The following is an 18,661-nucleotide window of genomic DNA, read 5'->3' as shown; positions in this document are numbered from 1 at the left end:
GTTCTTGAAACATTAATCTACCACCCTTCTTATTCACTGAGGGATCGTTAAGCTTTCTCTTTCCTTTATCCTCAAACCTTGTCCTCATTATTCTGATTTGGCATGACTGACAAGGACCAGACTTCCATAACAGAATGACTGTCACTGATCTCTACTTTTAGGACTACAGGGTTATACAAAATGAAATTAAGATCAGAATCCACAACATCAAAGAATCAATGTGTCCTTGTGAAATGCAGATGATTCCAGTGTCTCTGGATATAAGAATTTCAAGAGATTGACTAACTTAAAGTCTAATAGCTTTAGCGACCATTAATACATTAACATGAAAATTGATCTTTTGCTAATATAAAATCTGCAATCACCACTGAAAAAAAGCTCATTCTGGTATTTGTGCATTTTTCAGAGAGTAAAAATATCTAGGTTTAAACAAATTTTTTTTAAAGATTGATTTATTTATTTGAGAGACAGAGTTACAGAGAGGGAGAGACAGAGAGAGAGAGACCTCGCTGGTTCATTCCCCATTGGCCACAATGGTAGAGCTAGGCAGATCCAAAGCCAGAAGCCAGGTCTCCAATGTGGGTGCAGAGGCCCAAGTATTTGGGCCATCTTCTACTGCTTTCCCAGGCCACCACTAGGGAGCTGGATTGCAAGTGGAGCAGCCAGGACTAGAACTGGTGCCCATATGGGATGCAGGCACCTGCAGGCAGAGCCTTAACCTATTATGAACAGCACCGGTCAAAGCTAAGCAATTTTTAAAATTTTAAACATTCAGTCAAAAAAATGTTAATTTGATCACACTACTTATATTCTAGCAAATATAAACCACCCAGTCACATAAACACACTGCCAAACCAAAAACATCCATCATTGTAACTATTTTTTCTTATAGGATCTCTAAGGAGATTGTTTCAGTTTTAACATAAGCAAGATATGAAGCCTCTGAATGTCTTTTTATATGAAAAAAAAAACTATCAAAATAAATAAATGTATCCTAACATATTTGCCCAATGACTGAAAACTCACAAAACTGCTAGGAATGAAAAGTTTTCATGCATGCCATGGATGCCCTGTTGAAGGACTGGAGCTCTAGAAAAAAGGGGAAGGGGAAAAATAAAACATTTATTGGCAATAGTTAAGTCAAAAACTATAGCAACAGAACAAACTTTAGGCATTAAAAGCCAAGGATAAAAATACAGAAAGTCAGGACTGGCACTACAGCACAGCAGGTTAAACTGCTGGTTGTGACACCAGGATCCCATATTGAAATGCTGGTTTGGGCCCCAGCTACCTGCTTCTAACCCAGCTTCCTACTAATGTGCCTGAGAAGGTAGTGGATGATGGTCCAAGTGCTTGTGGGAGACCAGGTTGGAGTTTCTGGCTCCTTGCTGAAGGATGGCCCAGATTTGGCTATTGTGGCCATTTGGGGAGTAAACCAGTGGAGGAAAGATCTCTCTTTCTCTCCCCCTCTGTAATTCTGCCTTTCAAATAAATAAATCTTTTTAAAGATATATAGAAAATCAATGAAATTAATCTAAAGCTAAAACTTTTCATTGAGCTCAAAAACAAAACTTTCACACCATAACATCATGTTAAAAATTAATTTGAGATTTTAAGGCTCTCTAAACATTGCTAATCTAAGTAACAGTTACAGTGTGTGTACAGATAGCTGATAGGGTACACATGAAGAAACAGACGTCAGAGATGAGGGATGGATGACTGACAGGTGGACAGATAGATGGACATATGTTTTCAGATAATGGATAGTTGGATGATAGAGAACTTCAAAACATTTACTTACCATTAAATACCTTGCAAGAAAAATTCTTTCAATTTGCTTTGAAAAAGGACAACAGGTGACTTTTGTTCCAAGTCAGGAAGAAGTAACATAAAATGACACGTCTGGAGTGAGAATCCTTTAATAACTATATTCATTTCCAGAGAACAATAAATACAGGAATTGCAAGCAGTATATATAACAGTAGTATTTTCTTTAGATACAGAAAGCAGCAACTTTTTTACAACTTAAAGACCAAACACTTGTTTTTGAAAATAGCACTGGGAAAAGCCACACGATGGAAGAAAAGTACTAGCAAAATGAAAAGTGATTCATTCTCAACCCTAAACACTGAGGTCCCCACTCCAGGTGCTCCGCCACAGATAAGGGGGCTGAGAGGCAGTGCTCAACTCCGTGCAGCAGTAGTTTGAGGCTGCTCTGATTGAAGCTGTTTGCCGAGATATTCCCTAAAAAATAAGAATGAAATGACAGAAGCAAATTAGAATTTAAGGAACAATCACTTTCAAAATTGAAACACAAATACACTGTCATTACAGACTTATTTTAACATCTGCAAGTTAGTAATAAAATAGTCCTAGCAAACCAAATTTTCCACATTTCAAAAGTACTTGTACTATATGGACTCTACTCTTTGTACCCTATACAAAGTAAGTCATGACACACAACTAGTAATTCTGCAAACATGAATGATCACAAGGCAATGTGAGCAGATTTCCCGAGGAAAGTCTACTTTCCTGCTCAGATAAAAGTTTTGTTTATTACCACTGCCAGCCACTTCCGCAATTTTAGAAGTTCAAAAAAATCAACTGAATTATGATTCCAAGTGGCCTCCTACGTGGAAAGCACGTTTCCTGATGCTAGAGAACACACCCATCTGCACCCTTGGAGGAATCCGCAAGCACAGGAAGTGGAAGCCTGAGAGTAATGTCGGGATCACAGCTCTAACAGAAACTGTGAGGTGCACTCATTGTGCGTGGCATGGCCGAACACCTGCACAAAGCCGACTGCACTGAACCCCCAGAACCATCACAAGCGCTGAGTGATGGAATGCCCACTCTACACATGGAGCAACAGCACCTTGGAGCAATCTCCTTCAGAGAAAAAAACTGACTATGTACCCACAGCTTCTATTCAGTCCAGGACAAAAAATAATCTTTTCCCCTAGCCTGTGAAGGAGTTGCCCAAACTTCTCTACAGAACTAACAAGAACCCAGAAAAATATTTTTTTTAAGACTATGAAAAATATTCCCTTTTATAAAAAGAAGAAAACATGTTTCGGAGACCTAGGCTTGCATTCCAGCTCCTTCACTTCATAGACATTCTAGCCCCAGGGGTCACGATGTCCCTGCAAGGTTTCAGGAGGTACTGCTTGTGATGGCCCAGGATAAGCAGCAGGCAGCATGAGTCAGCACCATCCCCTCCTGCCTTATCAACCAGCCATTCCATCGCGTCTATTTATTTATGGATTTACTTATTTGAAAAGCAGAGGAGACACACACACACACACAGATCCTATTGGTTCATCCCCAAAATGGCTGCAATGGCCTGGGCTGGGCCAGGTGGAAGCCAAGAGCTTTATCCAGGTCTCCTACTTGGGTACAAGGTCCCCACACACCTTCTGCTGTTTCCCCAGGTGCATTAATGGGGACCTGGGTAGGAAGTGGAGCAGCTGGGACTTGAACTTGCACTCATATGGGATGCTGGCACCACAGACAGCAGCTTAACCTGCCATGCCACACCTCTTCTTGTTTGTGCCCCACTAGGAAACTTTGGGCGCCATCAGCGTCTAGTGAAAATTGCTACTCTTCCTTTCTCCAGAGAGGCCTGAATAAGGAAAAAGGAGTAACCTGTGTGTTCCACCTGCTATGCACTGTACTCTGCTGTCACAGCCTAGTTCAAAGCACTAAGATATGAAACAAGACTGAGAAAAGCAAGAAGCCCACACAATAGGAAAGGGGAAAATGACCCGCAGTGGTATAGGCGAAGGAAGAAGGAAATCCCTACGTGTGAGATGTCCCAGATCCCTTCCAAAGGCTGAAGAAAGTGAATGGTGGTTGCAGATGCTGGGAGGCTGACATGGAAATGGTTTATGATCTTTTTTTATCCTTACAGGAAAGTTCTGATGACCGACTCTCTAATTTGGGGTGTCACATCAAAGTGTATAATAGTCTCATGTTACTAGCAACTACCCGACATAATTAGGCAATGGAATCTTAATTCTGTAAATTATTCTGTAAATAGCAATGTCTAATTTATGTAAAGATTAAAAGGAAAGCCATCCTATAAACTTCATTAGAAGGAAAATTGCAAGAGTTTATGACAACTGTTAATGCTGCTCCTCTGGGAAGGCCTGAAACTAAGACATATCTGTGCTGCCAGGGTTGGTGTTCTTAGGGTGGGTGGCTGCAGGGTGGGGTGATGACATTTACCACACAATTTCCAGATCTTGCATTAGCTTTTTCTAAATGTGCATAAGTAATTAAGCCTGAATTTAGATATGTGCACTTCAAGGGGATCTTCAAATATTCTGACTTTGAATGCTCCTCTGTTTAGTGTAGTTTCTTAGAAAAAAAAATGTAAAAAGGGAACTTAAAAACTGTGCTGCCTTCAATTCCTCAGCCATGGTTCTTGCCATAACGGATCAAGGTCAAGGACCTTGTCCTAAGATGTAAGTTTCCAAGACACCTGGCAAGAGGACCTAGCAATGCCTCTAGAAGCTCACACTATGAACTGCTAAGTGACACAAAGGTCCTCGTGGGTCTCGTCACACACAGAGGCCTCCAGATACTTAAAGCCTGGCTCATTCCCCTACCAGACTGAACCAATATTTAGGAAACAAGAGTGAATTCTTGGAGCCGGGGAAAATCACTGATTCCCAAACAGGGCATTACTGAAGGAGGGTCAAGGCAGGAGGGTATTTCAACAACAAGGAGGTAAGTTGTTCTAGCAGAGAATTTAGAGATAAAGCAAATCACGGCTCCTTTCTTGTTCATCTTCTTCCATTTGTTCTCCTGGCCAAAAGTATACATAATAGACAACAGCCCCTCCTACACTCTCATTTTTTCCATATATACAGGTGCATACCGGAGGCATCTCCTTCTTCATAACCTGTGGAAAAATCAGTCTCCTTTCCTCTGTCTGCCAAGGAGTCTATATAATTTAGCATTTGGGGGAAAGACAGGGACATAGATAGACATAAATGATGCAACTGACAACTTAGAAGCCAAGGGCCCCACATGGAACTTTGTGAGCTGAACTTGTGGAAATATAGGTCACAAAATGACAAAGGCCAATCAAAAGAAGAACCCAGACAGTAAGCATAGAGAAAATAATCAAATCTCCTGAAGGTTTCTTGAAATCACCATGTTTGTTGTGGTGTGTGGGTTGTTAAAATACTGGAGGGAGCTGACTAGCACTCACGTGGAAAAGATCCTGTACTATGGAAAAGGACTGGAACTGCTGTTGTGGTGTAGAAACTTAAGCCACAGCCTACACCATCCCATGTCAAAATCCTAGCAGCTTCATTTCCAATCCAGCTACTTGCTAACGTGCCTGGGAAAGCAGATGATGGCCCGATTCATAGGACCCCTGCCACCCATGTAGCAGACTCAGATGGAGTTCCAGGCTCCTGACTTAGGCTGTTGGGGTCATCTAGGGAGTAAACCAGTGGATTTATAGATCTTTTTGCTCTATGTCTCTTCTTGTCACTCTACCTTTCAAATAAATCTAAGTTAAAAAAAAAAAAAAAAAGCAAGCAAGCAAAGGACCTAATAATATACACAAGGGTTGGAAGGAAACTGACTCCTTTGAACTTGGCTTATAAAGTGTCATAATCTGCCCCCCTGGGCCCAAATGGCTACCTATCATCAATGATAACATTCCCAAGATGAAGGGACACAAACTTGCCTCTGAATCCCAGTGACCCCAGGTACAGTGAAGTTTAACAACACGAACTGAGGATTGAGAATACAGACTGGCTACCACCATTCCCACTGAATCACAAGCTCTCACAGAACATTTACTTCAGGACACCCGCACATTATCCCCTTTCATTGTTTTATGCCCCTGTGCTCCCTTCCCTAGGACAGCTGCCAGCCTCCAAAAAGAGCCTGGAAAGGTGCAGAAAATAGATGCTGTTTTCTATTTTTCAGATTGGAAGACAACTAGAGGGTGTGAATATTTCTTCAGATTAAAGTTACATTACTGTTAAGACAAAAGGAAAAAATGAGTATGGATTTTACTTTAGGGGGTTATAATTATAACAAAGGACTCAGGAAGAGATGTTTTAAAAGAATTATCTGAGTACTGAGTTGATCTTTCTTTATACATGTGAAGATGACCAACAAAAAAAATCCACTTATAATTCACTCAAAAGGAGCTTAACTTATATCAGCAATCTTCAGAAGTCAAATCTTCACTTCTACTACCTACCAAGCATAATCTGAGAAGTATAAATGTTTCTCTTTGATTTCATCCCTAACTGAAATATTTTGGAATCGCAACATCTCTGAAACTGAAAAAAGGAGTAGTCTAAACATCAACTCGCTTTGTTAAGAACCCAAAAACAGTTCACAAAGAGATCACACCATCTGGTGCCAAAGTGTCTGCATCTCCCTCAGAAATATAGAAAAGCTGCTTGCCAGTCCTATAAGGCACCATGAGGCAGCTGAGACGGGACAGAGGCTGAAGATAATGTTTGCTATCTGGCTTCCATTCTAATTTCTAGAAGCTAAGGCACCAGGAAGCATCTACCTGAGCTACATTAACTCTTAGAATATCAGAAAGGCCTTCAATGTGTTATGTACAGGTAAGCCATATTGTCACAGTTCCTTACTTGTTTCAAAACTCAAATGCTGTTCTTTCTTTAAAACTGTACTTGCAGATACTGACTGATAGAATGCGACCTGCTAACTTCACCTGCACATGGTAACTTCAGCTATAAAGTTTAGTGCTAGAAACCACTTGGTAAGTTTACCTATAAAATTTAGTGGCATGAAAAAAAAATGAATTTTTGATTAACAAACATATCAGGCAAAAAAAAACAAAGTCTTATTTTTCTTTTGCCTTGACTCCCACAAAAGTTCAATAGAAAACCCACTATTAATAGTATTTTTGTACTATTTTCCCTAGTTTTCTTTCAGCATGTAAATTTTTCATAACAAAAATCATAGTGTTCCCAGAATTCTAAACCCCAGTTCTTTCTGTATGTTTATCATAATAATTAATAAAAGTACCACTGAGCCGGCGCCGTGGCTCAATAGGCTAATCCTCTGCCTGCGGCGCCGGCACACCGGGTTCTGGTCCTGGTCAGGGCACCGGATTCTGTCCCGGTTGCCCCTCTTCCAGGCCAGCTCTCTGCTGTGGCCAGGGAGTGCAGTGGAGGATGGCCCAAGTGCTTGGGCCCTGCACCCCAGGGGAGACCAGGAGAAGCACTTGGCTCCTGCCTTCAGATCAGCACGGTGCGCCGGCCGCAGCGCGCCGGCCGCGGCGGCCTTCGGAGGGTGAACCAACTGCAAAAGGAAGACCTTTCTCTCTGTCTCTCTCTCTCACTGTCCACTCTGCCTGTCAAAAAATAAAAATAAATAAATAAATAAAAGTACCACTGAGTCATATTTGTCATAACTTTTACCTATTCTGCTTTGGAAACAAGTTAGTATAATACAAAGCATTAATAAAGTATTGCTTCCAAATGTATAAAAACAATTTATCTTAGAAAATATGAACTTTGTAGTTTTTTATAATTTAAATTTATATTTGGTAAAGAGAAAAATAGTGTAAACAATTTTATACATTGCTGTTTTAATGCTAATTCAATATAGTTTAGTTAATGAATTTAGTAATTCCCCCTGCTTTATCTGGATTTTGAATATTAAACATAAAGCAAATTTTGTTTTTATGAACTGAAAAAAAATTAGCTTTTCCTATGTAACAAGTGAGCACATAAAAATTATTTGCATCTAATTTATAGAAACATTTAAATTCCAAAAGTAAGTATTGTATAGCCAGTTTCCATAATATGTTAAACTCAGTAGTATAGTATTTAACATCACAATACAAACTATTCCTTAGTGTTTACTATTTACTTAAACACTGTGCTACTTGCTTGATATACATTTTCTTTACAATAATATCCATAAATATAAATGAATCCCATTTCATAAATAAATAACTAGAGTTTAGCAATGATAAATGACATGTAAAGTTAGGAAAACCAATTATTAGCAGATAGCATATCTGCTCAATTTTGCTTGACTTTAAAATTCACAGTTTTAATCACTACACACTACTGCCTCCTAGTACATTATTCTACTTCCCACTGGCTGTAGAGCTATTATTGTGTAGATTTAAGTAGAGTAAGCTCAAGAACATTTCAACAAGAACCCTCAATTTATATTCTCAAGTATATTTTTGTAATCACTGGCCATTTTATTTTCTAATAGCATCAAGATTCAAAGATTGACAGATTAGCAAAATTCCTAAATAGGTGATTCATGGAATTTTTTAAACAGTCAGTGATCCTGAGGCCAGCACTGTGGCATAGTAGGCTAAGACTCTGTCTGCAGTACTGGCATCCCTTCACGGCACGGGTTCATGTCCTAGCTGCTCCTCTTCGGATCCAGCTCTTTGCTAATGGCCTGGGAAAGCAGCAGAAGCTGGACAAAGTGCTTGGGTCCCTGCATCCACATAGGAGACCAAGAAGAAGCTCCTAGCTCCTGGCTTAGGATCAACCCAGCTCTGGCCATTGCAGCCATTTGGGGGAATGAACCAATGGATGTAAGACTTGTCTCTCTGCCTCTCCCTCTCTCTGTCTACAACTTTTCCTCTTAAATAAATAAATAAATAAAATAAAATCTTTAAAAACAATTAGCAACAAAATGGAGCAATCTGGAAAACATCATGCTGAGTGAATTAAGCCAGTCCCAAAGAGACAAATATCATTTGTTTTCCCTGATAGGTGACAACTAACTGAGCACCAAAGGGGAAACCTGTTGAAGTGAAATGGACACTATGAGAAACAATGACCTGGTCAGCTCTTGTCCTGACTGTTGATGTACAATGTAATACTTTATCCATTTTTGTATTTTTTTTGTTCTAGTACTGGTGGTTGAACTCTGTAATTAACACACAATTATTCTTAGGTGTTTAAATCTTAACTGAAAAGTGATCCCTGTTAAATATAAGAATGAGAAAAAGAGAGGGAGGATATGTACAATTGGGGACATGCTCAATCGGACTTGCCCCAAATGATGGACTTAGAAACGTGCCAGGGGATTCCAATACAATCCCATCAAGGTTGCATATACCAATGCCATCTCACTAGTCCAAGTGATCAATTTCAGTTCACAATTGATCACACTGATAGATCTAAGAGTCAAAGGGATCACACAAACAAGACTAATGTCTGCTAATACTAACTGATAAAACAAAAAAGGGAGAGAAGGATCCAACATGGGAAGGGGGAGACACAGCAGACTCATAGAATGGCAGTTGTCCTAAATAGCACTCTGGCCTCAGAATCAGCCCTTAAGGCATTCGGATCTGGCTGAAGAGCCTATGAGAGTATTTTAGGCATGGAAAGCCAAGACAGTCAAAAAAAAAAAGAAGAAGAAGAAGAAGAAGAAGAAGAAGAAGAAGAAGAAGAAGAAGAAGAAGAAGAAGAAGAAGAAAGAAGAAGGAAGAAAAAGAAGAAGGAGAAGGAGAAGAAGACCTAAATGAAGGATCTCAGCGAGCGTTATCCCAGTGGAAAGAATGGGGCCATCAAGGTAGGAGGTACCTTTCTCTGAAGGGAGGAGAGAACTTCCACTTTGACTATGACCCTGTCTGAATAAGATCGAAGTCGGCGAACCCTAAACGCTTCCATAGCCTCAGCAACTCATGACTAGAGCCTAGGGAGATTACTGACGCCATAAACAAGAGTGTTAAATTGTTAAATCAACATCAAGAGTCACTGTGTACTTACGTCCCATGTGGGATCTGTCCTTAATGGGCTGTCCAATGTGAAGTAATGATATAGCTAGTACTGAAACAGTATTTTCACACTTTGTGTTTATGTGTGGGTGCAAACTGATGAAATCTTTACTTAGTATATACTGAATTGATCTCCTGTATATAAAGATAATTGAAAATGAAAAAAAAAACCTTGGTGTTAAATTGGAAATTACATAGAAAATTAATCAATTTTTTTAAAAAAAATATCATGCAGGATCTCTGTCATTAATGTGCTGTACACTGTTATTTAATGCTATAACTAGTACTCCAACAGTATTTTTTCACTTTGTGTTGCTATGTGGGGGCAAACTGTTGAAATCTTTGCTTGATATGTGCTAAACTGATTATCTGTATATAAAGAGAATTGAAAATGAATCTTGATGTGAATGGAAGGGGAGAGGGAGCAGGAAAGGGGAGGGTTGTGGGTGGGAGGGAAGTTGTGGGGGCGGGGGAGCCATTGTAATCCATAAGCTGTACTTTGGAAATTTATATTCATTAAATAAAAGTTAAAAAAAAAAGAAATGATGGGATATGTACTCTAAAGAATACTATACAGCAGTAAAAAAATGAAATCTGGTCATTTGCAACAAGATGGAGGAATCTGGAAAACATCATGCTGAGTGAAATAAGCTAGTCCCAAAAGGACAAATATCATATGTTCTCCCTGATCGATGACAACTAACTGAGCACATAAAAGGAAACCTGTAGAAGTGAAGTGGACACTATGAGAAACAATGACTTGATCAGTCTTTGTCCTGATTGTCAAGGAACAACTTATTATTTTATCCCTTTTAGTGTTTTTTGTTGTTGTTGTTGTTCTACTTAATACTATTGGTTGAACTCTTTAATTAACACACAATTATTCTTAGGCATTTAAATTTAACTGAAAAGTGATTCCTGTTAAATATAAGAGTGGGAATAAGAGAGGGAGGAGATGTACAGTTCGGCACATGCTCACTCAGACTTACCCCTAATGGTAGAGCTAGAAATGTGCGAGGGGATTCCAATTCAATCCCATAAGGTGGCATGTACCAACGCCATCTCACTAGTCCAAGTGATCAGTTTCAGTTCATAATTGATCATAATGATAGGACTAAGAGTCAAAGGGATCACATAAACAAGACTAGTGTCTGCTAATACTAACTGATAGAATTAAAGGAGAAAACAATCCAACATGGGAAGCGGGATACACAGCATACTCATAGAATGGTAGATGTCCTAAACAGTACTCAGGCCTCAGAATCACCCCTTAAGTCATTCGGATATGGCTAAAAAGCTCATGAGAGTTTCTCAAGCATGAAAAGCCAAGACACTGTGGCAAAAAAAAAAAAAAAAAAAAAAAAAAAAAAAAAAAAAACCTAAATGAAATATCTCTGAGTGAGATTCCAGCAGAAGGAATGGGCCATCAAAGATGGCACCTTTCTCTGAAGGGAGGAGAGAACTTCCACTTTGACTATGGCCTTGTCTAAATAAGATCAGAGTTTGTGAACTCAAGTGGATTCTATAGCCTTGGCAGCTCATGACAAGAGCCTCGGGTGATTACTGATGTCATAAATAAGAGTGTCAATTGTTAAATCAACAACAGGAGTCACTATGCACCTACTCCCGAAGTAGAATCTCTGTCCTTAATGTGTTGTACTATGCAAATTAATGGTAAAACTACTACTCAAACAGTACTCTATACTTTGTGTGTCTTTGTGGGTGCAGTCTGTTGAAATCTTTACTTAGTATATACTAAGTTGATCTTCTGTATATAAAGATAATTGAAAATGAATCTTGATGAAGAGTGGGATGGGAGAGGGAGTGGGAGATGGGATGGTTGTGGGTGTTAGGGTGGTTATGGGGAGAAGAGCTGCTATAATTCAAAAGTTGTACTTTGGAAATGTATATTTATTAAATAAAAGTTGAAAAAATTAAAAAAAAAAGAAACAAAAAAAAAAACAATACAAAAGATCAACAAAACCAGGAGCTGGTTCTTTGAAAAAATAAACAAAATCGACACATCATTGGCCCAACTAACCAAAAAAAGGAGAGAGAAGACCCAAATCTGTAAAATCAAAGATAGTAATGGAAATGTAACAACAGACACAACAGAAATAAAAAGAATCATCAGAAACCACTACAAAGAGAAGTATGCTAACAAATTGGGGAACCTGAAAGAAATGGATAGATTCATGGACACATACAACCTTCCTAAACTGAGCCATGAAGATACAGAAAATCTAAACAGATCCATAACCATGGAAGAAATTGAATCAGTTATAAACGCACTACCAAAAAAGAAGAGCCCAGGACTGGATGGCTTCACCGCTGAATTTTACCAGACATTTAAAGAACAACTAACCCCAGTTCTTCTCAAATTATTCAAAACAATTGAAAGGGAGGGAATCTTCCCAAATTCTTTCTATGAAGCCAATATCACCTTAATTCCTAAGCCCAGAAAAGACACAACAGAGAAAGAAAACTACAGACCTATCTCCCTGATGAACATAGATGCAAAAATACTCAACAAAATCTGGCAAACTGAATCCAACTGCACATCAGAAAGATCATTCACCCGGACCAAGTGGGATTTATCCCTGGTATGCAGGGATGGTTCAATATTAGAAAGTCAATCAATGTAATACATCACATTAACAAATTGAGAAACAAAAATCATATTATTAGATGCAGAGAATGCATTTGACAAAATACAATACCCTTTCATGATGAAAACCCTAAGCAAATTGGGGTTAGAAGGAACATTCCTCAACACAATTAAGGCAATTTATGATAAACCAATGGCCAGCATCATACTGAATGGGGAAAAGTTGGAGGCATTTCCATTGAAAACTGGCACCATACAGGGATGCCCACTCTCACCATTGCTATTCAATATAGTCCTAGAAATATCAGCCAGGACCATCAGGCAAGAAAAAGAAATTAAAGGGATACAAATGGGAAAGGAGGAAGTTAAACTATCCCTATTTGCAGATGACATGATACTATATATAGGCGACCCAATAAATCCTATAAGAGACTATTGGAACTCATAGAAGAGTTTGGTAAAGTAGCAGGATACAAAGTCAATGATCAGAAATCAATAGCCTTTGTATACACAGATAATGCCAGGGCTGAGGAAGAACTTCTAAGATCAATCCCATTCACAATAGCCACAAAAACAATAAAGTACCTTGGAATAAATTTAACCAAGGATGTCAAAGACCTCTATAATGAAAATTACAAAACACTAAAGAAAGAAATAGAAGATGACACAAAAAAATGGAAAACCTGCCATGCTCATGGATTGGAAAAATCAATATCATCAAAATGTCCATTCTTCCAAAAGCAATTTACAAGTTCAATGCAATACCAATCAAAATACCAAAGTCATTCTTCAAAGACCTAGAAAAAACAATGCTGAAATTCATATGGAGAAACAGGAGACCGAGAATAGCTAAAGCAATCCTTTATAATAAAAACAAAGCTGGAGGCATCACAATTCCAGACTTCAAGACATACTACAGGGCAGTTATAATCAAAACAGCCTGGTACTGGTACAAAAACAGATGGATAGACCAATGGAACAGAATAGAAACACCGGAGATCAATCCAAACATCTATAACCAACTCATATTCGACAAAGGACCTAAAACCAACCCCTGGAACAAAGACAGCCTGTTCAACAAATGGTGCTGGGAAAACTGGATGTCCACATGTCGAAGTATGAAGCAAGACTCCTATCTTACACCTTATAAAAAAATCCACTCAACATGGATCAAAGAACTAGAGATGCACCGTGACACCATGAAACTAATTGAGAGCATAGGGGAAACCCTCCAAGATATTGGAACAGGCGAAGAATTCCTGGAGAAGACTCCAGAGGCATGGGTAATCAGAGATAAAATAAACAAATGGGATTACCTCAAATTGAAAAGTTTCTTTACAGCAAAGGAAACAGTCAGGAAAGTGAAGAGGCAACCAACAGAATGGGAGACGTTATTCGCAAACTACACAACAGAGAAAGGATTAACAACTAGAATCTACAAAATGATCAAAAAATACCACAGAATCAAAACAAACAACCCAATAAAAAAATGGGCCAAGGACCTTAACAGACATTTTTCAAAAGGGGAAATCCAAATGGCCAACAAACACATGAAAAAATGCTCAGGATCCCTAGCCATCAGGGAAATGCAGATCAAAACCACAATGAGGTTTCACCTCACCCCGGTTAGACTGGCTTACATACAGAAATCAATCAACAACAGATGCTGGCGAGGATATGGGGAAAAAGGGACACCAATCCACTGTTGGTGGGAATGCAAACTGGTAAAGCCACTATGGAAGACAGTTTGGAGAGTCCTCAGAAACCTGAATATAGCACTACCACAGGACCCAGCCATCCCACTCCTTGGAATTTACCCAAATGGAATTAAAGGGGAGAAAAAAAGAGCCATTTGCACCTCAATATTTGTTGCAGCTCAATTCACAATACCTAAGACATGGAAGCAACCTAAATGTCTATCAACGGATGACTGGATAAAGAAACTATGGGATATGTACTCTATGGAACACTATACAGCAGTAAAAAACAGTGAAATCCAGGAATTTACAACAAAACGGAGGAAGCTGGAAAATATCATGCTGAGTGAAATAAGCCAGTCTAAAAGGGACAAATATCATATGTTCTCCCAGATTGATGGCAACTAAACGAGCATCTAAAATGATACCCATTGAAGTGAAATGGACACTATCAGAGACAATGACATAATCAGCCCTTGTCTAGACTGTTGAGGAACAACTTACTATTTTATTCCTTTTAGTATTTTGTTGCTGTTGTTGTTGTTGTTGCTCGGTTTGTTCTACTTAATACCACTGGTTGAACTCTGTAATCAATACACAATCATTCTTAGGCCTTTAAAAATTAACAGAAAAGTGATCTCTGTTAAATATGGGAGTGGGAATAAGAGAGGGAGGAGATATATAGCTCGGCACAGGCTCACTCGGACTCACCTCCAATGGTGGAACTAGAAATGTGCCAGGGGATTTCAACTCAATCTTATCAAGGAGGCATGTACCAATGCCAGCACACTTGGTAAAGTGATAAGTATAAGTACATAACCGATCAAAAAGATAGGGTAAGTGTCGAAGAGATTTTACAAACAAGACCAGTGTAAGCAAATAATGAAGGATAGAATTAAAAGGGAGAGAATGATCCTGCGGGAGAAGCAGGACACACAGCAGACTCATAGAATGGCAAACACCCAAAACAGCACTCTGGCCTCAGAATCAACCCCTGGGGCATTCGGATCTGGCTAAAAGGCCCATGAGAGTCTCACAGGCATGGAAAGCCACGACATGGTGGCAAAAACAATCTAAATGAAAGATCCTGGTGAACAAGACCCCAGTGGAAGGAACAGGCCATCAAGGAGGAAGGCGCCTTTCTCCGAAGGGAGGAAGGAACCTCCACTGTGATATGGCCTTGACTAAACAAGTTCAGAGTTGGTGAACTCAAGGAGCTTCCATAGCCTAGACAGCTCATAGCAAGAGCCTCGGGTGATTGCTGATGCCATAAATAAGAGTGCCAATTGTTAAATCAACAAAGGGAGTCACTGGGTACAGGCTCCCCATGTAGGATCTCTGTCCTTAATGTGTTTTACTATGAAACTTAAAAACAACACTACTAGTTGAACAATACCCTATACCTTGTGCGGTTGTGTGAGTGTAGCCTTTTGAATCCTTGCTTAGTATATACTAAGTTGATCTTCTGTATATGAAGGTAATTGAAAATGAAACTCGATGAAGGGCGGGATGGGAGAGGGAGTGGGAGAGGGGAGGGCTGCGGGAGGGAGGGAGGTTGGGGGAGAAGCAACAACAATACAAAAGTTACACTTTGTAAATTCACATTTATTAAATAATCATAAAAATAAATAAATAAATAAATAAAAATAAATAAGTGGCTCAAGAGGGGCCTACTAACTCCACAGGTAAAAATGCTAGAGGTGGGAAGAGAGCTCAAAAGGCCAAATTTCAAATGCTGGCCAAGGCCTTTCAACAACCTGCTGCCTCCAGTAGCCCCACTGACCGCAGGGGTCCTCTGGGTCTGTGCTTTAAATGTGGCCAAATGGGCCACTGGGCCACAACATGTCCTGACCCTAGGGACCCACTGAGTCCTTATCCTAATTGTCACCAGAATGGCCATTTGGGTGTGGATTGTCCTCTTGTCTATCAGGTCAATGGCCTTCCAATCCACCCATGCCTGAGTTGACCTTCTAGGACTGGCAACCAAGGATTAAAAGAGCCCAGACTCCACCACCCAACTACAACCATCATCCCACGGGAGCCCAGGGTGATTGTGAAGGTAGCAGAATTTTTCTACAGACAAACCCCTCTACCCACAAGAGATGAATGGTCTTTCTCCTGGTTTTGGTTGGGATCAACTTCACAGCCTTCCTCTCCTCAGTAGTGATCTCAGGAACAGCTTTGGACCACAACGGTATCTCCACAAACCGACTCCAAAAACTCCAAAAGTTACAAGAGGAGGTCACTAGGTCCACTGAGACCTCAGCTGATGCCATCTGAGGTCTCCAAAGCCAAATCACCTCACTAACAGGTGTGGTCCTATAGAACAGCTGGACCTTAAATCCTATGACAGCTAAAAAGGGAAAATTTGTATTTTTCTGGGAAAACAACGTTGCTATTAATCAATTGGGCCAGGTAAAACAAAATTTAAATTACTTTATTAATGCCACTCCTAGGACCACTGACTGCTATTCTCACCCTGGCCTTTATATTACCTTGTTTGTTGAAATGCTTATACAGGGAGTGATAATGGAAGGAACGAGCCTTCACCAACCAGGCAGTCAACCAAATACTGCTACAGGGGTATACTCGGCTCTTTACCCAGGAGATTGTGGCTTCAGACATCGCCCCATGCCACAGAGAGTAACTCATCACCCCATGTCAGCAGGAAGTGGTTCTAGAAGGTAGATCATCGTCCCACCACCCATCCTGGGCTCTTGGGGCCAATGTAATCCCACATAATACTTGCTTTATATAAAATAAAAGGGAGGAATGTTAGTGAAATGCTGCCATCTTATCTAAGGCACCATCTTCAGCCCCAGATGCCATCTTAGGCTATGACCCAGTCGCCACCTTGCACAATAAGTTTGGCCTCTCCAGAATCCAGCCTGGCTTACTAGGAGTCAGGTGACCAAATGGCCCAACCACAAGCATCAACTCCACCCATTCTAACGAGATTCACTGCTCCCACTCCCTCATCTCTGCAAGGCTATAACAAGGACTGCTTTCCCACACAACATCTCTCCTCTCTCTTGCTCTCTCCATCCGACCTGTCGGGTTCCTCACCCCCACCCCCTCCCGGCAATAAACCTTTTCCCTTACACCAGTGTTTGGTGAGTTTTGTGCTGGCCTTTCAATATAGTCATAATTTTAAAAGGTATGTTTTTAATTATTCAAGTTTAAGGCATCAAAAATTTTTAATTTCCATAGAGACAAGTGAGCAGCATTAAAATAAATCAAAGCTAAGAGACTCTAAATAGACACTACTGTACCATGCTACCAAGAGGAACTTCAGAATACTATTTAAAGAAGACACTCAGAGCCAGCGTTGTATCATAACAGGTAAAGCTGCCACCCATGATGCCAGCAACACATTTGGGCACTGGCTGCTCTACTTTCAATCCAGCTCCCTGCTAATGACCTGGGAAAAGCAGTGGAGGATAGTCCAAGTACTCGGCCCCTGCCATCCACGTGGGAGACCTGAATAGAGCTCCTAGTTTTGGCTGGGTTCACCACTGTGGCCATCTGAGGAGTGAAACAGCTGATGAAAGAATTCTCTCTCTCTCTCTCTCTCTCTCTCTCTGTAATTCTAACTTTCAAATAAATATATATATACTTGAAAAGACTTCATGATTTCTCTTTGAAAGCATAAAAACAAGAGCCCCCCAACAATTAAAATATTCTATTACCAGCAAACAACTTCTGTATATTTGAAACTCTAAAATGTAAAAAGGCAAACCATAAGAGAAACATAAAAATAGTACTCCAACGAGATTACAAAATGATAAAGAAGTGCTTTCTTAAAAATATATGATAATACAGAAATTTCACAGTATGGGGTCTTGGACAAGAAAAAAACAGGTTCTAAGATTGCTGGATTAAAAATCACTACTTTTAAAAAGTCTCAAGTGAATATTTAATATAGGCACAGATTTTATAACTTTTTTTCCTTCGAAAGACCAAGAGGACAACAGAGAGAAAAAAGCTTCTATCCACCAGTTCACCTCCCAAATGCCCACAACAGCTGGCGCTGGGCTGAGGCTGAAGTTAGGAGTTGAGAACTCAATCTAGGTCTCCCAAGGTATCAGGAAGGAGTCATCACTGCAGCCTCCCAGAGTCTGCATTAACAGGAAGCTGGAGGCAGGCATCATACCCAGGTACTCTGATGTAAGATGCAGTCATCTTAACTGCTAGGCTAAATGCCTGCCTCAGTCCTTTAATATTTTAAAATACTAATTTAACATAAGTTATCTAATTTATTTATTTGATTCTATACTAAAATGAGCATAACAAGCAAAGTGATTACATGAGATAGAAATCATTCTCATGAGTTAAAAAACCAAGAAATCAAAAGAGAGAGAGAAGCAAATACTATTTACTTAATCTGTAAAATCTGAAGGCAAAGATAATAGCCATATTTACTTGATTAAAATACCTGTAACTCATATTCTGTCCACTCCTAAAATGATCTGGGAAGATGATTAATTTAGGGCTTAGGAGTCAGGTGGAATTCTATTTTTCTAAGGAGTCATTTTCTTAACACCAAGGAAGTCTAGTCACTTTTCCTTTTACTGGCAACAGAATCATTAT

The 18,661-nt window shown here is 39.7% G+C and overlaps 1 protein-coding gene across 2 annotated transcripts in view; it reads right to left on the bottom strand.

The window, feature by feature from the left end:
* Positions 1-1,909: 1,909 nt before the first annotated feature.
* The window catches only part of ATP6V1H (ATPase H+ transporting V1 subunit H), a 113,997-nt gene continuing 97,245 nt past the window's right edge, over positions 1,910-18,661 (bottom strand). For both annotated transcript variants that reach the window (XM_062189589.1, XM_062189588.1), the window contains one exon: positions 1,910-2,244. In XM_062189589.1, the coding sequence (XP_062045573.1) occupies positions 2,184-2,244 (61 nt within the window). In that variant the 3' untranslated portion in view covers positions 1,910-2,183. The remainder of the gene's footprint in view (positions 2,245-18,661) is intronic.

The sequence above is a fragment of the Lepus europaeus genome, chromosome 4 (genome assembly GCF_033115175.1).
Source record: "Lepus europaeus isolate LE1 chromosome 4, mLepTim1.pri, whole genome shotgun sequence".
Classification (NCBI taxonomy): Eukaryota; Metazoa; Chordata; class Mammalia; order Lagomorpha; family Leporidae; genus Lepus; species Lepus europaeus.
The sequence above is the reverse complement of the archived record's forward strand: the minus strand, read 5'-3'. Positions and strand labels throughout refer to the sequence as shown.